The 20,846-nt window shown below is 46.1% G+C and overlaps 1 protein-coding gene across 1 annotated transcript in view; it reads left to right on the forward strand.

The window, feature by feature from the left end:
* Positions 1–20,846, forward strand: part of DNTTIP2 (deoxynucleotidyltransferase terminal interacting protein 2) — a 79,857-nt gene that overhangs the window by 2,930 nt on the left and 56,081 nt on the right. Inside the window, exons 2-3 of the mRNA XM_029609770.1 lie at positions 6,577–8,288; positions 10,488–10,620. Coding sequence (XP_029465630.1) covers positions 6,577–8,288; positions 10,488–10,620 — 1,845 coding nt within the window. The remainder of the gene's footprint in view (positions 1–6,576; positions 8,289–10,487; positions 10,621–20,846) is intronic.

A 20,846-nucleotide genomic window follows, 5' to 3' on the forward strand; every position in this document is an offset into this window, starting at 1 on the left:
ATACAGTAAGGAGCGGTAGGAAGAGCTGCGTTAGTGCCGGGCGCACCCACTTTGCCGCACGCACAGTCCGGCTCACCTACCGCTCGATACTGTATTTAAATAGCTTGCAAATGCAAGCCGCATCCAAGAAGCGTCCGAGAAGGGTTAGGCCCGCGCAATCCATTTTACTGTATAGAGTGCTATACAGTGCCTATACAGTAACTTGGGTGCGCTGGTTTCTGTCATTTCAAATGACATTTGAAATGACAGGTACCAGGAAGTGGACGGTTCTCCTACGCTCGGGATTGCCAGTCCTCTCTACCCTCCTCCCGAAGCAACGAGAGCGAAAAAGGAGCGAAAAAGGAGAGAAGTGACGTGAAGTGTAACTTACTCTTGCAGCCCTCCTCCAGAGACGCACCGCGGCTCCCCTGCCTCCCGGGGGCTGCCCCCTGCCTCCTGGGGGCAGCCGGCGGCGAAAGCAGCCCCGCCGGCGAAGATGGATGCCTGCACGGGCCCTCTGACACGATCGCTCCAGCTGCGGCCACTTCTCCTGCGTGCATTCAGCCTGTGCGTGCAATTAACGCTCAAGGTGTGACACACAGGCTGAAAGCACGCAGGAGAAGTGGCCGCAGCTGGAGCGATCGTGTCAGAGGGCCCATGCTGTCTTTCGCCGCCGGCTGTCCCCGAGAGGCAGGGGAGCCGCGGTGCGTCTTCGGAGGAGAGCTGCAAGAGTAAGTTACACTTCACATGTCGCTTTTCTCCTTTTTCGCTTTTGTTGCTTCGGGAGGAGGGTAGAGAGGACTGGGCTGCCCCTTTTTTCGCTCACCGGCCAGGGCAGGTGAGCGAGGGCTGGGGGAAAGTTTGCTGCCTACCCTTACCCCTGCCTCTAACGCAGGGGTAAGGGTAGGCGGTAAGTTAGCAGGTTAAACGCGCGGCTAAACTGCAGGTTAAAAAGGCGATAGTCGGAGCGCGCATTACTGAATGGGGGGAATAGCTAATCCGATCGTTTACATCTCATATACATGCTGCGGGCGGAAGGGGTTACTTGTTGATTTAAAGAGGCGGTAAGAATGGGTTAAAGGGGATAGTGGATCGCGGGTTGAGCTAATGCGGCCAAATTGTGAGTAAAAGGCGGGTTAGAAACAGGGTAACCGCGGCCGCACTTTACTGTATTGACCTGAATGAGATCTGGCAGGTCTACTTCTCTTCTCTGGTAATCGGGGGCAGGCTGGCCTGGTTCTACAGGGAGTGGACCAAGATCACTTCTGACCGGTGGGTGTTAAGCGTGGTGAGAAACGGCTGCGCCTTTGAATTTTCTCGCCCACTGTGGTCGGTCTTTCTGGAGTCGCGTTGTCTTTCCCGAAGCAAGTGGGGTAGCGGTCCAGGAAACGCTTCAGAGGTTGTTAAGTCTGGAGGCGGTTGTACCGGTGCCACTGTCCGAACAGGGACAAGGCAGATATTCCAACTATTTTGTGGTTTCATGTTTTTGGATGGAGAATTTGCGCACCGTAATTGCGGCAAGGGGAGGAGAGTTTTTGGTGTCTCTGGATCTCACCGCGGCTTATTTGCATATCCTCATCCGTCAGGAGCACCAGAAGTTTCTCAGATTCATGGTTCTAGAACAGCACTATCACTGGCAGTGGACGGACTGCTATGCCTGACCCATTTACCGGATCTCCTGCGTCAGGGACCTATATTTTCCGATCGAGAGGATCGCTTTTGTCTCACGGCCTGGCTTTTGAGAGGAGGCGATTGCACATGAGGGGGTATTCGGAACCAGTAATTACCACGCTGCTCCAAGTGAGACGCCCTGCTTACCTCTTTAGCCTATTCCAGGGTTTGGAAGGTGTTTGAGACCTGGTGTGGACAACAGAGATTGGATCCTCTTTAGGTGTCGATATCCCATATTTTCTTTTTTGCAGGTGGGTTTATCCAAAGGATTAGCCCATAGTTCCCTTCGGGTCCAGGTTTCCACTTTGGGTTATCTCAGAGGAAGAGTCCAGGGTGTAAGGCCTTGGCATCCCATCCAGATGTAGTGCATTTTCTACGAGGAGTCAAATATTAGGAGCTACCACCCAGGAAAAAAGATCTAGGCATCGTAGTGGATAATACTTTAAAATCATCGGCTCAGTGTGCTGCAGCAGTCAAAAAAGCAAACAATGTTAGGAATTATTAGGAAGGGAAAGGTTAATAAAACGGAAAATGTCATAATGCCTCTATATCGCTCCATGGTGAGACCACACCTTGAATACTGTGTACAATTCTGGTCGCCACATCTCAAAAAAGATATAGTTGCGATGGAGACGGTACAGAGAAGGGCAACCAAAATGATAAAGGGGAGGGAACAGCTCCCCTATGAGGAAAGGCTGAAGAGGTTAGGGCTGTTCAGCTTGGAGAAGAGACGGCTGAGGGGGGATATGATAGAGGTCTTTAAGAACATAAGAACATAAGAAATTGCCATGCTGGGTCAGACCAAGGGTCCATCAAGCCCAGCATCCTGTTTCCAACAGAGGCCAAACCAGGCCACAAGAACCTGGCAATTACCCAAACACCTAGAAGATCCCATGCTACTGATGCAATTAATAGCAGTGACTATTCCCTAAGTAAACTTGATTAATAGCAGTTAATGGACTTCTCTTCCAAGAACTTATCCAAACCTTTTTTGAACCCAGCTACACTAACTGCACTAACCACATCCTCTGGCAACAAATTCCAGAGATTTATTGTGCGTTGAGTGAAAAAGAATTTTCTCCAATTAGTCTTAAATGTGCTACTTGCTAACTTCATGGAATGCCCCCTAGTCCTTCTATTATTCGAAAGTGTAAATAACCGAGTCACATCTACTCGTTCAAGACCTCTCATGATCTTAAAGACCTCTATGATATCCCCCCTCAGCCGTCTCTTCTCCAAGCTGAACAGCCCTAACCTCTTCAGCCTTTCCTCATAGGGGAGCTGTTCCATCCCCTTTATCATTTTGGTTGCCCTTCTCTGTACCTTCTCCATTGCAACTATATCTTTTTTGAGATACGGCGACCAGAATTGTACACAGTATTCAAGGTGTGGTCTCACCATGGAGCGATATAGAGGCATTATGACATTTTCCGTTTTATTAACCATTCCCTTCCTAATAATTCCTAACATTTTATTTGCTTTTTTGACTGCTGCAGCACTGAGAGGTCTTGAACAAGTAGATGTGACTCGGTTATTTACACTTTCGAATAATAGGACTAGGGGGCATTCCATGAAGTTAGCAAGTAGCACATTTAACACTAATTGGAGAATATTCTTTTTCACTCAACGCACAATAAAGCTCTGGAATTTGTTGCCAGAGGATGTGGTTAGTGCAGTTGGTGTAGCTGGGTTCAAAAAAGGTTTGGATAAGTTCTTGGAGGAGAAGTCCATTAACAGCTATTAATCAAGCTTACTTAGGGAATAGCCACTGCTATTAATTGCATCAGTAGCATGGGATCTTCTTGGGGTTTGGATAATTGCCAGGTTCTTGTGGCCTGGTTTGGCCTCTGTTGGAAACAGGTTGCTGGGCTTGATGGACCCTTGGTCTGACCCAGCATGGCAATTTCTTATGTTCGTCCACCTCTACGTCACATTTGTCTGGAATGGAATCTTAATATCGTGCTACGGGTCCTTCGCAAGGAGCCATTCAAGCCTCTGAATCGGGTATCTTTGAAGATCCTGGCTCTGAAAATGGTCTTTTTGGTAGCTATCTGTTTGGCTAGAAGGATTTCAGAATTGCAGGCGTTTTCTTGCCGTGAGCAGTTTCTCCTGATATCGTCCGATTATGGTGTCCTTGCGTACAGTACCTTCTTTTCTTCCTAAGGTGGTGTCGGTTTTTCATGTAAACCAATCAATGGAGTTGCCCGGGTTTCCGGATTGGGCTTGGGATCCCTCGATGGGACGAGAGCTTCACCTTTTGGATGGGAGGCGGGTGGCTTTATGTTACTTGAAAGTTACTAACGCTTTTTGTCATTCTGATAATTTGTTCATCCTGTTTGGGGGAGCAAAAAACGGGCAAAAAGGCATCTAAGGCTTCTTTGTTGCGTTGGTTGAAAGAGATCTCTGCAGCTTATGTATCAAAAGGAAGAGCGGTTCCAGTGGGTCTTAGAGCACATTTGACTCGAGCTCAGGCGACGTCCTGGGCAGAGTGTCAGCTGGTGTCTCCCCAAGAGATCTGTAGAGCCTCGGTGTGGTCTTCATTGCACACTTTTTTTACCAAGCATTACTGTTTGGATGTGCGGGCCCCAGTGGCGGCCCCTTTTGGAGAGAGTGTTCTTCGAGCGGGTCATTCGGATTCCCGCCCAGTGTAAGAGAGGGCTTTGGTACATCCTGCTTGTCTGGACTGATCTGGGTATATTCAGGAAAGGAAAATTGGTTCTTACCTCCTAATTTTCGTTCCTGTAATACCACAGATCAGTCCAGAGGCCCGCCCTGAGGATCTCTGCTGAAAGACTGCTTGTTCTAATGCTGTATTTATTTGCAAAGCAGATTTGCCATTTTCTGGCTTCAATTTCTAGGTTTAGCGTTTCTGCATGGTTATCTAGTTGGTCAGGGGTATCTATGTTGGGAGCCTCGTTCGCTCTTTATTTTTTCTTATCTTGGCTTGTGTATCGATTAATACTGAGGGACTGCAGGTGGCACTCTCGTATATGTGGCAGTGCCCAAAGTTTTGTTCTCTACCTCCATCTGCTGGTAGGGATGAATAAAACCCGCTTGTCTGGACTGATCTGTGGTATTACTGGAATGAAAATTAGCAGGTAAGAACCAATTTTCCTCTTTTGGCTATAAAGAGAGAGAACAGGGTTTGTGATGGGCTCAGAAAAAGCATAGCACACTTTCTTGTTTCTTCAGTAGTTTACAAATCACAGGGACAACTGTGATGTATGCAACAATATGCTTAAGGTGGGTGGAAAAAGTTATCACTTGGTCACACACGTGAATAGTCCAAACAGTTTATTTTGGAAGCTGCAAGCCACAAATGAAACAACTTTTCAACATCAAAACAAATCACAGTTTCTCTTTCACCTTTTCTCAAAGTAAACAGTAAAGTAGGGTATTTTATCAGTAATAGTGTAAGTTCTTTCACTCTTAAAAATCTTCCTGGGCCAGCCTGATTGTTCTATGGCAGTTTTGTGCACTGCCATGTGGAGAACATAGATTTGATGCCTGACTAATATCTTCAGCTCCCCCGAGGCACTGTGCACATTCCCAGAGAAAGACTGACTCCTAGTTATTGCACAGAGCCAGCATCTAGTGGCCAATGTGGGATCTATGACTGCAGGGCTCCAGGAGGAGTCCTGGTGCTTGGTCCCCAACAAAGGACTGTTGCTGCAAGGACCTAGCTAAATGACTTGGGAGGAGATATAAAATGGGAGGGGGGGGGGGAATACCTAGGAATGTAGGTATGTGCAAGATCTAAGCCCTACTTCCGATTTGAGCTGTAAGCCCAAAGGAGCAGAAGGAAACTGCTAGGCCTAAAAAGAAATCTTACAAGGGGCGTGCTTTCATCTGGAAATAGCCAGCTATATTCTGTTTCTCTGCTGTTGCACTGCTTTAGAGCATACTGGTGCAAATTTTATTCCCCTTTAAGCTTCTATTAGTATAATTGTTAAAGAATTCATTGGGGTGGCTTGATATGCGTGCAATAATCCTAGCAACACAATTAAAAAAAAAATTAAATTAAATACAATTGCTGAATGTATTTGTTACCCTTTCCGATGCCTTAAAGATCAAAAGGACTTTGGCGAGAAGTGCCTCAATGATTCTACTCTATTCTCACATATTAGAAATGATAGTAAAGTGGTCAGAATTTTTATTAGGGCCAGCCTGGTGACCAAGTGATAGTGCTGTGCTCTCATATGCAATATGCCTGGGTTTGATTGTTTGATCAGGTTTTTCCCTCCCCAAATTGGCTGGAGATACTGTGGAGTCGGCATTCACAGCCCCTGGATGGGGGCAGATAGTTCCAGCCAGGGACAATTAGTAGCTGGGGGGGGGGGGGTGCAGTTCGAATGGAAGAGAGAGAGCTCTGGATGCCATCTGAGGACTATTGTTGCAGCAGCTGGGAGTTGGGATGGAGGAAGTAAAATAGGAGAGAAATCCTTAGTTGCAAATAAAGGTCATGGTGACATAGCCTAGCGGAAGCTCAAAGGAGCAAGAAGAAACTGCTGGGCCAAAATTAATTAAATAAAAATGTACTGCCTCTTCTTTTTAATGGATGCAACTGATATATTATGGCTGCAGAATATAAAATTGAAAAAAGAAACCCTAAATCTTACTGAAGTTTGTTGGATAAATTTACACAGCAACTGATGGTAAACATACATTGTGATTTATTTTTGTTATAATTCTTACAGATGCTGTTTAGAGGCCTATAAAATTCATTTATTTCTTTTTATTCGTCAACCTTTTTACTGTTTGTTAGCATGATGTACTCTTAAGAGCGAGGAACAGCAATTAAAACACGGCACAATACATTACATTTGTAAAAATCATACTGGGAGAATTGTGACATGGATGAAATTTTTAAAATTGTTTTATCAGTTTGCAAAGTAATTGTAATTTTCTGCTTTGTGTATATATCAGGTCTCCACTGAACTTCACCCTCCTACTCCTCAAAGGCTAACAAGAAGCAGATATAAAGAAAGCTCTCAGTCAGTAGTCCTGTCTGATTCTCAGTTAGAGGAGCCAGGAGCTGCAGCAACAAAATCACAGCTTGTGGACCTATCTGAACCCCTTAATCTTAGCTTACAGAGAACAAACAAGAGTAGAAGCAAACATGAAACACAGTCTGATGGGGATATCTCTGAAGCAGAATCAAATTGTTCTTCCATCTCTGGAATTCAGATACCCAGTGTTACCAGAACTACCAGGAGCAGACAAATTAAAATTACTTATCCATCAGATTCTGTTACCAAGAGTAAAACTAAAAAGCCTTTTTCTCGAACTGAGCCTATCGCTGAATCTCAAGAAGAAGGGGAAGTCTCTGAAGCAGAATCATGCTGTTCTTCTGTTTCTGGAATTCAGATGTCTTGCACCACAAGAAGTACAAGGAGTAGACAAACCATGGTTAAAATCCCACCATCCATAGTCAGTGAACCCCAAACTGAAGAAATTTCTGATGCTGAATCATGGAGCTCAGGTGTTTCTGTTGGCCCATCTACCAGAAGAATTACACGGAGCACACGTCTAAAATCCCAGCCTGAAATCGCCAACCAGAACCGAGAAAATGACACTGATGTATTTGCAGAAGAGGAACCATTGAACAGAGAAAATGGAACAGAATCTCAGCTCATAGTCATCTCAGACTCTGAATGTAAGGAGAAAAGCAGCTCTGACACAGAGCAAGCCTCCTCTGTACCATCCAAAGTTTCCAGCAGTCTAAGAAATAGACAGCCCACTCAAAAAAAAAATGAGTTTCAGCTTGAGCCTGAAGCTAAGGAGAACACCACGCAAATAGATGCCAATCTGAAGAGTTCTGAATTGACTGAGAAGAGAAAACAGACCAAAGCCACCCTATTAAATAAAGCTACAAAGGTTACCTGTTTGGATGTCATAGACAGTGAAGAAGATCTGGATCAGGTTTTGGAATGGGAGAAGGCAGGGAATGTCAGAGAGTCCCAGTTCATTAATGTAGGTGTGCCTCAGCTGGAGCATGGGAACGATAAAGGATCCCTGTCATTCCAAAGGCAGTCACCTATGAAACAAAGTAAGACCATTTCAGTACATCAGCAGGAGGATGTGAAGACAAGTGAAACTAGCTCTTGCAAGCAAGCAGCTGAGTTAATAGAAGTAGAGGAGCCTAGAGAGAGTGGTCAACGTAATAATGACATACGTTTTTCACCTATTGATAGTGACATGGATGATGACTGCAAAATTATTAATGTGGTTGAAGCTGATGCTGATGTAAACCAAGGAGAGCTTAGGTTACAAGGTAAAACTAAAGTGAATGTGCGCAAGGCTAAGAGAACATTTAATAAAAGTGATATTTCGTTGATCCTGAGCCAACTTGAATCTGAAAACAGTGAGGAGGAAGATGATTTATCTAACATGCGGACAAGGAACTTGAAGCCACTCTCGCTCTGTCCTTCAGAAAATGAGCTGCCACATGTAGATGAATTGTTTGTCATTGACAAAGCTCCTGGACTGGACTCTGATAAAAAGCATTACTTAGAAGATCATGACGTGGGAGATGCTGAATGTGAAGAGGAGGAATCTACAGACCAGATGGATGATGAGGATGACTTTGTAGATGAAGCTGAGGATTCTAAGTTAGTAAACAGCTCAAAGCCTGGCTTGTAAGTACTTCTGTTAATCTCAACTTAAAAGTAATGTATTTCTTTACTAATAACATTTTTGGTATTGGAATGGTAAAAGTTGCAATTTGCATTTAAGTTTTGTCAGACAAGGGGATATAATTGGTTACATATGCAAAGATTTTACAGCCTTCTGGAATACCACATATACAGCCATTAGGCAAAGGTCAGGCTTGATAGCCACCTGGCCTTTATTAAACCTGACTGTAACAAGAAGTGGAAAACTATTTAGGATCCATGTCAAAAGTGCATTTTCCTTATTAGTTTATTTTCTATATTTTGGATTTCTTGTTTCAATTTTTGCTTTCTCTTTTTTCCCCTGCCTTTTTTATCTGTACTTATTTTTAGGTTTGATTTTTTTTTTTCTACTCTTATTCTCTCTCCTATCTTATTCTCCAGACTGTCTTTCTGCCTCTGTCTCTCTCATCATCTCTTCTGTGGAGTGAGGAGCTGCCCCAAGTCTTAGTGGCTCAGAGCCTCTCTGCAAGCAGTGGCAGCTTTTTTCTGTCCCACCACAGCACATCTGTTTTTCCTAGGCCAGGCTTCCCTGCAGGCAGTGGCTTCTCTTTTTTGGATTGCTGCAGAATGGTTGCTTCCCCTAAGGCCAGAGGCAGATTCCAAGCACCAGCTTTTAGGTAATTAAGTGTCTGGAGATTTTCCACACCATTGCTGCAGAAAGGTTGCTTCCCCTAGGCCAGAGGCAGGTGCCAGGAACCGATTTTTAAGTGACCAGGTACCTGGACAATTTGCAACTCTGTATACGACGACTCCGGGACAGGAAAATGTATATGCTAGAGCTGAGTGAAAACATAAGCTATTATGTTTTAAAGGAAAACTTGACATGCTCAAGTTTATCCAGTTAAAAAAAAAAAAATCCACAATGGAAGTAAAGGTGGTGGTACTTTTTATTATTTGAAAAACAAACCAGCCTGTTCATTGCTTGTGTTTACAAGAACTGTCCCTTGTACTGTAGTGGGCAGGAAGAAGACTTGCCTGTCTCCCCAAAGTGAAGGAAATGGAACAAGCCACCATCACTGCTATAGCCTAAATACATACATCCAGCAAAGGAACCAAGGCTGCCGTGTAAATGAGAACAGACTTTGCATCCACCCAGATGAACCATTAGATTTAGCTTGTCTCGTCAGGACAGTTCCCTTTTTTAAAAACAAAAAGTATACATGGTGATGAAGACATTAACATATTAATTGTTCTTTATAACACTGCACATGACTGTACAATGTAAAAAACTGGAGGACACTAGAAGCACAAAATGAGGTGACTGTGGGAAAGCGTCTCCTGTTGTCCACAGTTGCTTTTGAAGAGAATACAGCAGGACTGTATATACAGTGACGTCAACTTGCTCAGTCTCCATCTGCTGGCAGAGGTGCATAACCCACTGGTCCTGAATCCATCTATATACCTTAAGGAAAAAGGAAATTCAGGTAAGTTGTAATTTCTCATTATTATCTAGTAGTAATTTGGTAAACAAAAGCACTAGCAGGGACAATGACTTATGGAAAGTCAGATAATGTTCATGGTAAAGGCGATTTAAAATTGCATTACAAGTTTTTCTCCAATTCAAAGCTAAATGCTCTTCACTACTACTATAAACCATACGTCACTGTTACTGTGTGCCCTGTCATTGCTCAGTCTCTTAGTAAAGCAGAAGTCTAATTGCATATCAAAGCTGCTTTAGAAAAAAAAAAAAAAGGGGGGGGCTCACTAGAAAAAAGAGAACTTTAAATAGCTCCAAAATAAAACTAGGGCAATAGATTTGTTTAAAATATGTATATTAAAGCAAAATCGGCATGTTTTCTCCAGTCTCCCATTTATCAGACTGAATTCCAGAAAGCCATCAGGCCTTCTGCCCCAGCTCTGGCTGCACTTAGGGTTTTAGAAATATTTCATATAAAGCATTTGGTGATACTGTGGTTTATCTTGTTAAAATTTTGACTGGTCCCCTGAGAGATCTGCGAACCTCCTAAAAGTTGGTATTGGTGCATTTCTTTCAAAGCACTTTCATCACATTTTTCTGGATTACCATGTTTCACTTGTATAGACAGAAGGCTGGTCTCTATGGATTTCTTGTCTTTCAGCATTAGTTTGTGTTTTTTCCTTCGAAGAACATGCATTGTGTAAAAAATATATCTTCGTGTAATAAGAGTATAATTTCTCTTTCAGCATTCTGTCAACCAGTATAGATCCTGGGCTTAATGTTAAAGACATTGGAGGCCTATATATCTGTTTTGATGTAGGCAAACAAAAACCTGACTCCAGTACCCTTAAGAAAATGAAGGTGAAAAAGAAGGATAAGGTAATATGCTTGTGGTTTGTTTTTTATAGTGAAAACATGTCTTATTGGAATCTCAAGTATGCTAAATTTGGACCAGACATAAAATTCTAGGGTTAAATTGTTCTGTAGCAATCTAGATTACTGTCTAGCTCTAGAAGGTTAAAACAATGACTGGAAATAGATTTGTATAATTGAATTTAAAAAATAGTTTGAATATCTGATTTATGCTCAGTTTCTTCAAATCCATTAAGCTAAAGATTTTGAGTACTTCATTACTTATGTCCTTAATTCTGCAAAATTCCTGAAACTCATAAATGGCCGAGAGTCTGGCCTCCATTACAAATGATATTTGAACCAGCTCATAGGATATTTGCTCTGTTCCGAGATGTATTTCTGTGTATAATTTCATGCGCACCTCCAAACTTTACAAAATTTTGGCAAAGATGTTATTCAGATATCTGGAGTGGTAGTGGTAGTGGCAGGTCTTGAATAGGTGTTTCCTAGCGTGTAGCAGATGGACTCAGGACCAAAGGGTATAGTGTACTCCTGCCAGCAGTTGGAGACGGATCAGATTTCAATCTGACGTCAGCCCCTAGTACATATACCCCTGCAGGAAGTGCAGCTCTTCAGTATTTTCCGTCTCCATAGCAGTTAGGGACTTCTGCACGCTCTCACAGCGTTAGAACCAAATTCAAAGAAGAAAACCAAATTTTAAAGAAGAAACCTACCTGAAGACGAGCCCTGCTCTCCTGCGGTGATACCCTCAGGTCACTCCCCCATTTGAGATTCCCGAATTGATTTCCGTGGTCCCTCGGAGGTAAGCCTCGGTCCGGCGGCCGAATCGCAGCGAGGACCTAGCCCCCGATCCTCTGGCCCGGCTGAGAGGCAGCGGGTGCACCCTCGAGCGCGGCAGTGAAGGTATTTGCCCTCTTTCCCCCCCCCCCCCCGCAGCCGGAGACCACCCAGAACGAAACCGGGAAGCGCCGAAGACAAGGTAAGGTAGAAATCTTCTGCTTGAATCCGGTCTCCGAGGATCGAGGAAGAGCACAGGTCACCGGCCGGTTCCAGTGCCACCGGGTTGATCCGCCCTAGCAGGGCCAGGCCCCGGCTATTTCCAAGGGTCTACCCACATGGAGACCCTCCGAGGGAGTCGCCATATTGCCTGCGTGCTCGCCGTCGCCATCTTGGCCCTATTCTCCACGCAGTTCGGCCCGAGCGCACAAAACCGTGCTAGGCGCACAAAGTACTTGTGTGCATAGACTTACACGCACATAATACCTTGTGCGCATAAGTTGCACGCACAGAGCTGGGCACATATATACGGCTGGATGCTCAGCTGTGCGCACAACTCACACGCTCATCTTAAGCGCAACGGAGCGCATAAGAGTTTACGCGCCAACAGCCATGGCACCACCAGAATCAGGGATAAAGGCTCAAGGCCTCTGCCCAGCATGCCACGTTGGAGCCGCACAAAGCGAGGAGGCCGACGCCCTGTGCACGCAGTGTGAGGAGGCCCTGGGAGATCCAGTTCAGGGCCAGTCCCACCCAGGGCCGAGTACTAGCTCCTCAGGGAGTACCCCGGACCTAGTAGATCCCAGTGGGACCTCCCCACAGACGGGGACCCCCAGGGAACCAGCACCCCTCAGCTTAGATCCAGCGTCTATCTCATGGGTGGAGTTCTTCAAGGGGATTCACGCCTTTGTTCAAATGCAAACTGAACCTCCAGCTGGTGAGCCACATGCTCCGCCGGAGGATCCTCAGGCCCCAGGTCCTTCAAGGCCAGGCACAGGCTTCCACTACCCAGAAGCCCCACCTATGGGACTCTGACATCTCTGAAGAGGAAGCTGAGCCCCTAGAAGAGGGGGAGCTCCCCCCGGGGACAGAGCCTCACCAAACCATGAGACGCTTCTTCACAAAGGACGAGCTTTCTGACCTGGTCACCCAATGCCTGATGGAGCTTGCTATCCCGGGCCCAGGTACTTCGGGGGAACCTAAACCGAGCCCCCTACTGGAGGGTCTTCGTCAGACCTCTCGCCATTTCCCTCTGTTACAAGCGGCACAACAGCTGATTGACCTGGAATGGAATGCTCCGGAGTCCACATTCAAAGGGGGACGAGCTTTGACAGCCATGTACCCCCTGGACCCGGCGACCAAAGATCTTCTTGCATGCCCAAGAGTTGATGCCATGGTCTGCGCGGTCTCTAAGCGCACCACTATCCCAGTAGAGGGAGGGGCAGCGCTCAAGGATGCACACAACCGGCGTCTGGAATCCATCCTCAAACCAGTCATTTGACGTAGCCGCTAAGTCTCTACAAATTGCGGCCTGCTGCACAGTGGTGACATGTGCCTGCTTATCCCAAACCAGGAACAACACCCCAGGAGAAGACATGGAACCAGCAGTATCATTCCTCGCGGACGCTGCCTCCGACCTAGTGCATACAGCGGCCAAAGGAGTGTCATCTGCGGTGGTGGCCAGAAGGCAACTCATGCTCCGAAGCTGGTCGGCCGACGCATCTTCTAAAACACGCCTCACAAGGATGCCCTTTAAAGGATCCCTCCTGTTTGGCAGCAAACTAGAGAAATTAGCCGACAAATGGGGCGAGTCCCCAGTGTCGCGCCCGCCGGAGGATAAAACGAAGAGAAACCAGCGACCCTTCCCCAAGCCCTCCAGGGGCAGAAGTTCACAGTGCTTTAATCCTTACAGGAACAACTATCAAGCGCCCCACCCTACGAGCAGGAACCAGTCCTTTCGGAACAAGCACAACAAGAGGGGTACCAGCTCGGGTACAGGCCCCAGCCGCACCCCCACAATGAGATTCAGCCGACCAATCCAAGGGAAGAACCCATAGGGGGCAGACTAGCCCTATTCTACCGCAGATGGGTCGAGATAACTTCGGACAAGTGGGTCCTAGCCATCATTCGGGAGGAGTACTACCTGGATTTTCTTCGTACCCCTCCGGACAAGTTTGTGGAGTCCCCCTGCCATGACCTCTTCAAGAGGGCGGCAGTGGAAGCTACACTGTCCAGACTACTGGTCCTCAAGGCCATAACTCCAGTGCCTCCACAAGAAATAAATACTGGCCATTATTCCATCTATTTTATTGTCCCCAAGAAAGAGGGAACATTCAGGCCCATCCTAGACCTCAAGTCGGTCAACCGCCACCTGAGGATTCCCCGCTTCCACATGGAAACCCTGTGATCCGTAATAAGGGCGATACAACTGGGAGAGTTTCTCACATCCCTGGATCTTTCGGAGGCCTACCTACACATCCCAATTCACCAGGAACACCAGCGCTACCTATGCTTCAAAGTCCTGAACCGTCACTACCAGTTCCGGGCACTACCTTTCGGGTTAGCCACAGCACCCCGGACGTTAACCAATGTAATAGTAGTGGTGGCGGCAACACTGAGGAAGGAAGGAATCCTTGTCCACCCTTACCTAGACGACTGGCTGATCAGGGCAAAGTCACCAGAGGAAAGCCACCAAGCAACCAGCAGAGTCATATCTCTACTGGAGAGCCTAGGATGGGTGGTCAACACAAACAAAACTTTCCTACAACCCTCAATGTCGCTGGAATACCTAGGAGTCCGATTCGACACCAAAGAACACAAGGAGATTAAAACTGTGGAACCGGCTACAGACCTTGCTTGAACGATCCTCGTCCCACAGCATGGGATTACCTGCAAGTCCTCGGGCTGATGGCATCTACACTGGAAGTTGTGCCATGGGCGCGAGCCCACATGAGGCCCCTACAGCACTCACTTCTATCACAGTGGAGCCCACGGTACCAGAACTACACCGTACATCTTTCGCTCCCGGGCAGAGTCCGGAACCAGCTATGGTGGTGGCTGCAGGCCAACCACATGAGCTGAGGTTCAAGACTATCCTCTCCAACCTGGACCTACTCACCACAGATGCCAGTCTACAAGGATGAGGAGCACACTGTGAGGAATTAACCGCCCAAGGGCAGTGGAGCACAGAAGAGGCGGGATGGAACATCAATCGCCTAGAAGCGCGGGCAGTCAGACTAGCCTGTCTGCGGTTCGCTCACAGACTTTGAGACAAAGCGGTCAGAGTAATGTCAGACAATGCCACAACAGTGGCCTACATCAACCGACGGGGGGGAACCAGAAGCCAACAAGTGTCTCTAGAAATAGACCTCCTGATGGCGTGGGCGGAAGCAAATCTTCAGGAGATCTCCACCTTCCACTTCGCCGGGAAAGACAACATCCCGGCGGACTACCTCAGCAGGGAAAGTCTAGACCCAGGAGAATGGAGGCTGTTGCCCTCAGCCTTCCAAATGATAGTGAATCGGTGGGGGACACCGGACATGGACCTTCTGGCAAACAGATCCAATGCTCAAGTGGCCAGATACTTCAGCCGCAGGCGGGAATGGCAGTGCCAAGGGATCGATGCCCTGGTACAGACCTGGCCACCGGGGACCCTGCTATACGCCTTCCCGCCGTGGCCCCTATTGGGCGCAATCATTCACAAGATACTACTACACAAGGGACTAGTTCTTCTGGTGGCTCCAGATTGGCCAAGAAGACCCTGGTACGCAGATATGAGAAGGCTGCTGGCAGGGAACCCCCTACTCCTGCCTCCACACAGGGACCTGCAACAACAAGGTCCGATCCTCCACGAGGACCCAGCTCAATTCTCTCTTACGGTCTGGCCCTTGAGAGGGCCCACCTGAGAGAGCGGATACTCGGGGGGCTGTAATCGACACCCTCCTCCAAGCACGCAAGTTCTCCACATCGTTAAAGTACATAAGGATTTGGAGAGTATTTGAAGCCTGGTGCGAAGACCACAACATCAAGCCATGCTCATTTAAAGTTCCCGTGATCCTGGAATTCCTACAGAGCGGACTACAGAAGGGGCTGTCCCTCAACTCCATCAAGGTACAGGTGGCCGCATTGTCATGCTACGGCTCCAGGAGTGAGGGCGACAGCATAGCCTCTCACCTGGACGTGTCACGCTTCCTAAAAGGAGTTAAACACATTCGTCCACCACTAAAGTGACCGGTACCTTGTGGAATCTCAATCTCGTCTTGGACTTCCTAGCGGGTACCGCCTTCAGACCTCTCCGAGGACTGTCACTCCGCCTGTTAACCTTAAAGACTGTGTTCTTGCTGGAAGTCTGCTCAGCCCACCGCATCTTGGAACTACAAGCGCTGTCCTGCCGTGAGCCATTCCTCAGGTTCACCCCAGGAACCATCCAACTACGCACAGTTCCCTCCTTCCTCCTCAAAGTGGTCTCACACTTCCACCTTAACCAGATCATCTCGCTACCAATGACGGATGGTTTTAAAGAATTCGGAAGAAGCCCGTAGTCCACGCCACCTCAATATCTGCAGACTCCTATCCAGATACCTTGAAATGTCGGAACTGGTCCGAAAAACGGACCACCTTTTCGTCTTTCACAGCGGAAAGAGACAAGGGGAAGCGGCCTCGCAGGCAAGCATTGCCCGCTGGATCAAGGAAGTCATCAAGGCGGCCTACGTAGAAGCTGGCAAGCCACCACCTCTACAGGTCAAGGCCCACTCTACTAGAGCCCAGGCAGTATCCTGGGCAGAAACTAGAATGCTGTCACCTGCCGAGATCTGCAGGGCAGCGATATGGTCCTCCATCCATACCTTCTCCAGATTCTACCATCTGGATGTTCAGGCTTGGGAGGACACGGCATTTGCGAGGACAATTCTAAGTGGGTCACGGGCAGCCTCCCACCCGGTTCGGGAGTAGCTTTTATACATCCCATTGGTCCTGAGTCCATCTGCTACACATTAGGAAATGGAGAAATTACTTACCTGATAATTTTGTTTTCCTTAGTGTAGACAGATGGACTCAGCATCCCACCCTTGGTCTTCCAAATGATTCAAGGGTAAACCCCGTTTTCATTTAACTAGAGCATCCACCCTGCTGGGTGTCGACGCTTTCCGGTTCAGTACACTGGCGGTCTCCAGCTATAGTCAATCAACCAGTTCAAGTTAATAAAGTTAATCAAGTTTTAACGTTTAACCAAGTTATGACGTTATTCAAGTTAATCAAATTATTAAGTTAATCAATCAGTCAGTCACACATATATCCACAATGCTTTTCGAGGAGAATACTGAAGAGCTGCACTTCCTGCAGGGGTATATGTACTAGGGGCTGACATCAGATTGAAATCTGATCCGTCTCCAACTGCTAGCAGGAGTACACTATACCCATTGGTCCTGAGTCCATCTGTCTACACTAAGGAAAACGAAATTATCAGGTAAGTAATTTCTCCAATATTGAGGTGGAATTTGGTTTATAAAGGGAAAAGTGTGGTTAAAGATGACAGAGATTAGTAGAGTACAGAAAGTAAAAACTGGAGAAGAAATTAATAGTAGCAAATAGCAGGAACAAGAAGAAAAATAAAGAAACTCTTTATTTTCCAAATAATGTTAAAAGTATAAAAACATAAGAATTGCCATGTTGGGTCAGACCAAGGCCCATCAAGTTCAGCATCCTGTCTGACAGATACAGGTTACCTGGCAGATTCCATAAAGTAGATCTAATTCCTGTTATTCCCAGGAATAGTAATAGCTTTCTTTAATCTATCTAGCTGCTAATGTTATGCCCTTTTCCTTCAGGAACTTGTCCAAACCTCTTTCAAACTCTGTTATGTTAGTCACCTTGATCACATTCTCTGGCAATAGATTCCACAGCTTAATAGTGCATTGAGTGAAAAAGTACTTTCTATGATTTGTTTTGAATCTGCTGGTTTATTCTTATAGAATGTCTCCTTGTTTTAGTAGTATTTGAAAGTATAAATAACTATCCTTTATTTACCTAGTTCATAAAATCATGAATAGGATGGAATATCATGTCCCCTCTCAAGTCATCTCTTTTCTAAGCTGAAGGGCCCTAGCCTGCTTAGTCTCTTATCATGGGAGAGTTGCTCCAGCCCCTTTATCGTTTGTCACCCTTCTCTGCAACGTTTTAATCCTGGGGGAATTCTGCACTACTGCGGAACGAATTTGCGGCGAAGATGAAGGCCCGGCGCGTCGTTGGTTGCACACGGGGGCCTTCCCTTTTCGCCGCAAACGGCGCACCGGGCATTCATCTTCGCCGTGAACAGAGGGCATCCCACAGCATGCCAGTGAGAGAGAATGTGTGTGAGAGAGGGGAGGGTGACAGAGAGTGTGGTTGGTAAGAGGGGGGGGTGGGGAGGGTGAGAGAGAGGGGGGATGCTTGAGTGTGGGTTTCAGAGAGAGAGAGAGCCTATATGAGGAGATTGTGAAGGAGTGTGTATGTGTGAGAGAGATTGGGAGCTCGTGTGTATGAAAAAGGGATTGTGTGTATGAGGATGCTAGCCTGTGTGAAGGGATTGTGTATCTGTGAGACAGAGCCTGTGTGAAGGGCTGCGCGAGAGAGAGACATAGGTAGTCTGTGTGAGGATGTATGTGTGAAAGAAAGGGAGCTTGTGTATGCAAGAGAGAGGGCCCTGTATGAGGGGATGTGTGTGTGTGTGCGAGAGAGTGAGGGAGCCTGTATGAGGGTGTGTTTATATGGAAGGGACACTCTTACAGTGAATTTCTAGGGAAATTCTGCTCAAAATATTTAAAATTCTTTAAGTAATAACTATTTTCTGTAATAATTTAAAATGTAATTACTTAACACAATTTACATGACAGTCTTTATTTTGACCAATATAAAGTTTGCAGAATTTTCAGTTTTTATGGGCAGAATTCCCCCAGGAGTAAACTTTTTTTTTTTTTAGTTCTGCTGTGTCTTTCTTGTGATGGAGTGACCAGTATATGCTTAGAGGCAAACAGAGCATTGACCATCAATTGCTTCCCCTTCAGTGTCTGCATATTTGTATATGCCTGCCCACAAGCATATACAGGTAATTTATTACTTTTGTCTTCTTTTCAGAGGCATTTATTAAAGGCTTATACTACATGTGCGACTAAAGGTGATGTATTTGATTTGGTACCCCCTTCCTTTTTATTTATTTGGGTAAAACTAGAAAGAGATCAAGGATTATAGAACATCAGTTGCATCAGGAAACAGAGATCAGAAGTGCTATTAGTTGCACGTTGCTGGCAGCACAGCATTGCTTTGAAGACCACCTGATCCACCATATTGTTTTGAGTGGTTTAAAAACATTGCATCTGGTTGGAATGTTTGAATATTAGTCCGATCCCTGAAGCAAGCATTATGTGCCAAAACATTACGGTATCAGATCATAGGAATTGGCATACTGGGTCAGAGTGAGGGTGCATCAGGCCCAGTATTCTGTTTCCACCAGTGGCACATTCAGGTCACAAGTACCTGACAGGAGATAGATCCTTCCCCAGGTTAAGTACTGACAATTCTAAAGTAAAAAGCATCCATCCAGGTGAAAAACTACTTGTACAATATTCCCAAATTCACCATAGAAAAATGAAACTTCAATCAATAGAATCGTATGCTAGGTGTATAGACCATTACATATTGAGAGACGCTGAATCACACTCACTAACGGAGTGTTATTGGTGCCTTCTTGAGGCTGCGTCTGAAAGTATTATGGCTCCAGTCAGAGTGGAACGTGGTGAACATCACCCCCAAAGTGGCACGGGTCAGCAAGGCGAGGCTAGAGCAAAGCTTGGGCAGTCTGGTACAGCTGGAGCAAGACCTGGAGAATCTGGTACAGCTGAAGCAAGACTTAGACATATTGTTAAGGCTGGAACCCGAGGCTTGGAGTGGAACAGAGTAAGACATGACTGGACAGGATAAGCTGAGGACAACACAGAACATGGAATATAAAGCCAGAAGGCAGCAATACAGGAAGGTCCCGAGGGGCAAGACGGGGAGAGACCTATTTAGGCCACAACATAGGGCAAGACAGGGAGAGGCCTAGATGGGCCACAACGCAGGGCAAGGCTGGGAAAGGCCAGAGATCAGGAGTAGGTGTAGATAGGCCACAAAGCAAGAAAAAAGAGCAGGAAGGCCCTTAGGACACAAGGAAAGGCAAGCCTGGATAGGCCACAAGGCAGAAGTGGCTAAGGCAAGGAGCCAAGAGCAACTCAGTGCGGTAACATCTTGGGGACTGTCAAGGCAGGGTTATGTAGAGCCTGAGTCTAGGTGTGGTGCAGGCAGGAGAGAGAGGAGCTTGGCCAGCCTGGATTGTGTGTTCTTCAAGGTCCCCTGGTGGAGGAGAAGCTGCAAGGTGGGTTGAGTCATGAGACCAGGGATGTGATGGTGAGAACAGTTCTGAGTGTTAGTCACAGGAGAGGCATCTGCTGGTAGGAGGTGTCCTTGTCTGGGTATGGTGAGGCTGCATTGCAGCTGAAATCATAACAGTGTAATCTTTCAAAATATGCACTTTTTTGAAGTTATTTTTGTATTGCAATTAAAACACTTTTAAAAATGAATGTATGCACATCTTCATTTGTTGTGCCGCTCAACATTTGAAGATGTGCGTACACTCATACGTCTTTTAATTGCAATAAAGGGCATTTTTGAGACTGATGTTTATACTTTGAGATGCAGCCTTGAAAAGGCACCAATAACCTCTGTTAATGCCCAGGATAAGTAGTGTTTCTTCCTACATCTATCTGGTTAATAACAGTTTATGGACTTCTTCAAGAACTTGTCAAAATCTTTTTTTAAACCAACTACACTAGCTGCATTTACCATATCCTCCACCAGTGAATTCCAGAACTTAATTGTGCGTAAGAGTTTTCTACTTTTTGTTTTAAATGTGCTACTTACTAACATCATTGTGTCCCCTAGTTCAGTGTTTCCCAACCCTCTCCTGGAGACACACCTAACCGGTCAGGTTATCAGATTATCCCTAACAAATGTGCATGAACATGGACGCCTAGTGTCTGTAAATCTCTCATGCATATTCATTGTGGCAAACCTGAAAATCTGACTGGATAGGTGTGCCTCCAGGAGAGGGTTGGGAAATAATGCCCTAGTTTTTGTATTATTCACATTTAACTTTTTTAAATTCTATTATTCTCCCTCAGCCGTTTCTTCTCCAAGCTGAACAGTCCTAACCTCTTTTTAGCCTTTCTTCGTAGGGGAGCCATTCCATCTCCTTTATCATTTTTTTCGCCCTTTTCTGTACCTTTTCTAGTTTAGCTATATCTTTATTTTATTTTTTTTTGAGATACTGCGATCATAACTGCACACAGTACTCTAGATGATGTCTTACCATGAAACAACACAGAGGTATTACAACATTCTCCCTTTCCTAATAATGCCTAATATTATTTGCTTTTTTTTGACTG

The sequence above is a fragment of the Rhinatrema bivittatum genome, chromosome 7 (assembly GCF_901001135.1).
Source record: "Rhinatrema bivittatum chromosome 7, aRhiBiv1.1, whole genome shotgun sequence".
NCBI classification, from domain to species: Eukaryota; Metazoa; Chordata; class Amphibia; order Gymnophiona; family Rhinatrematidae; genus Rhinatrema; species Rhinatrema bivittatum.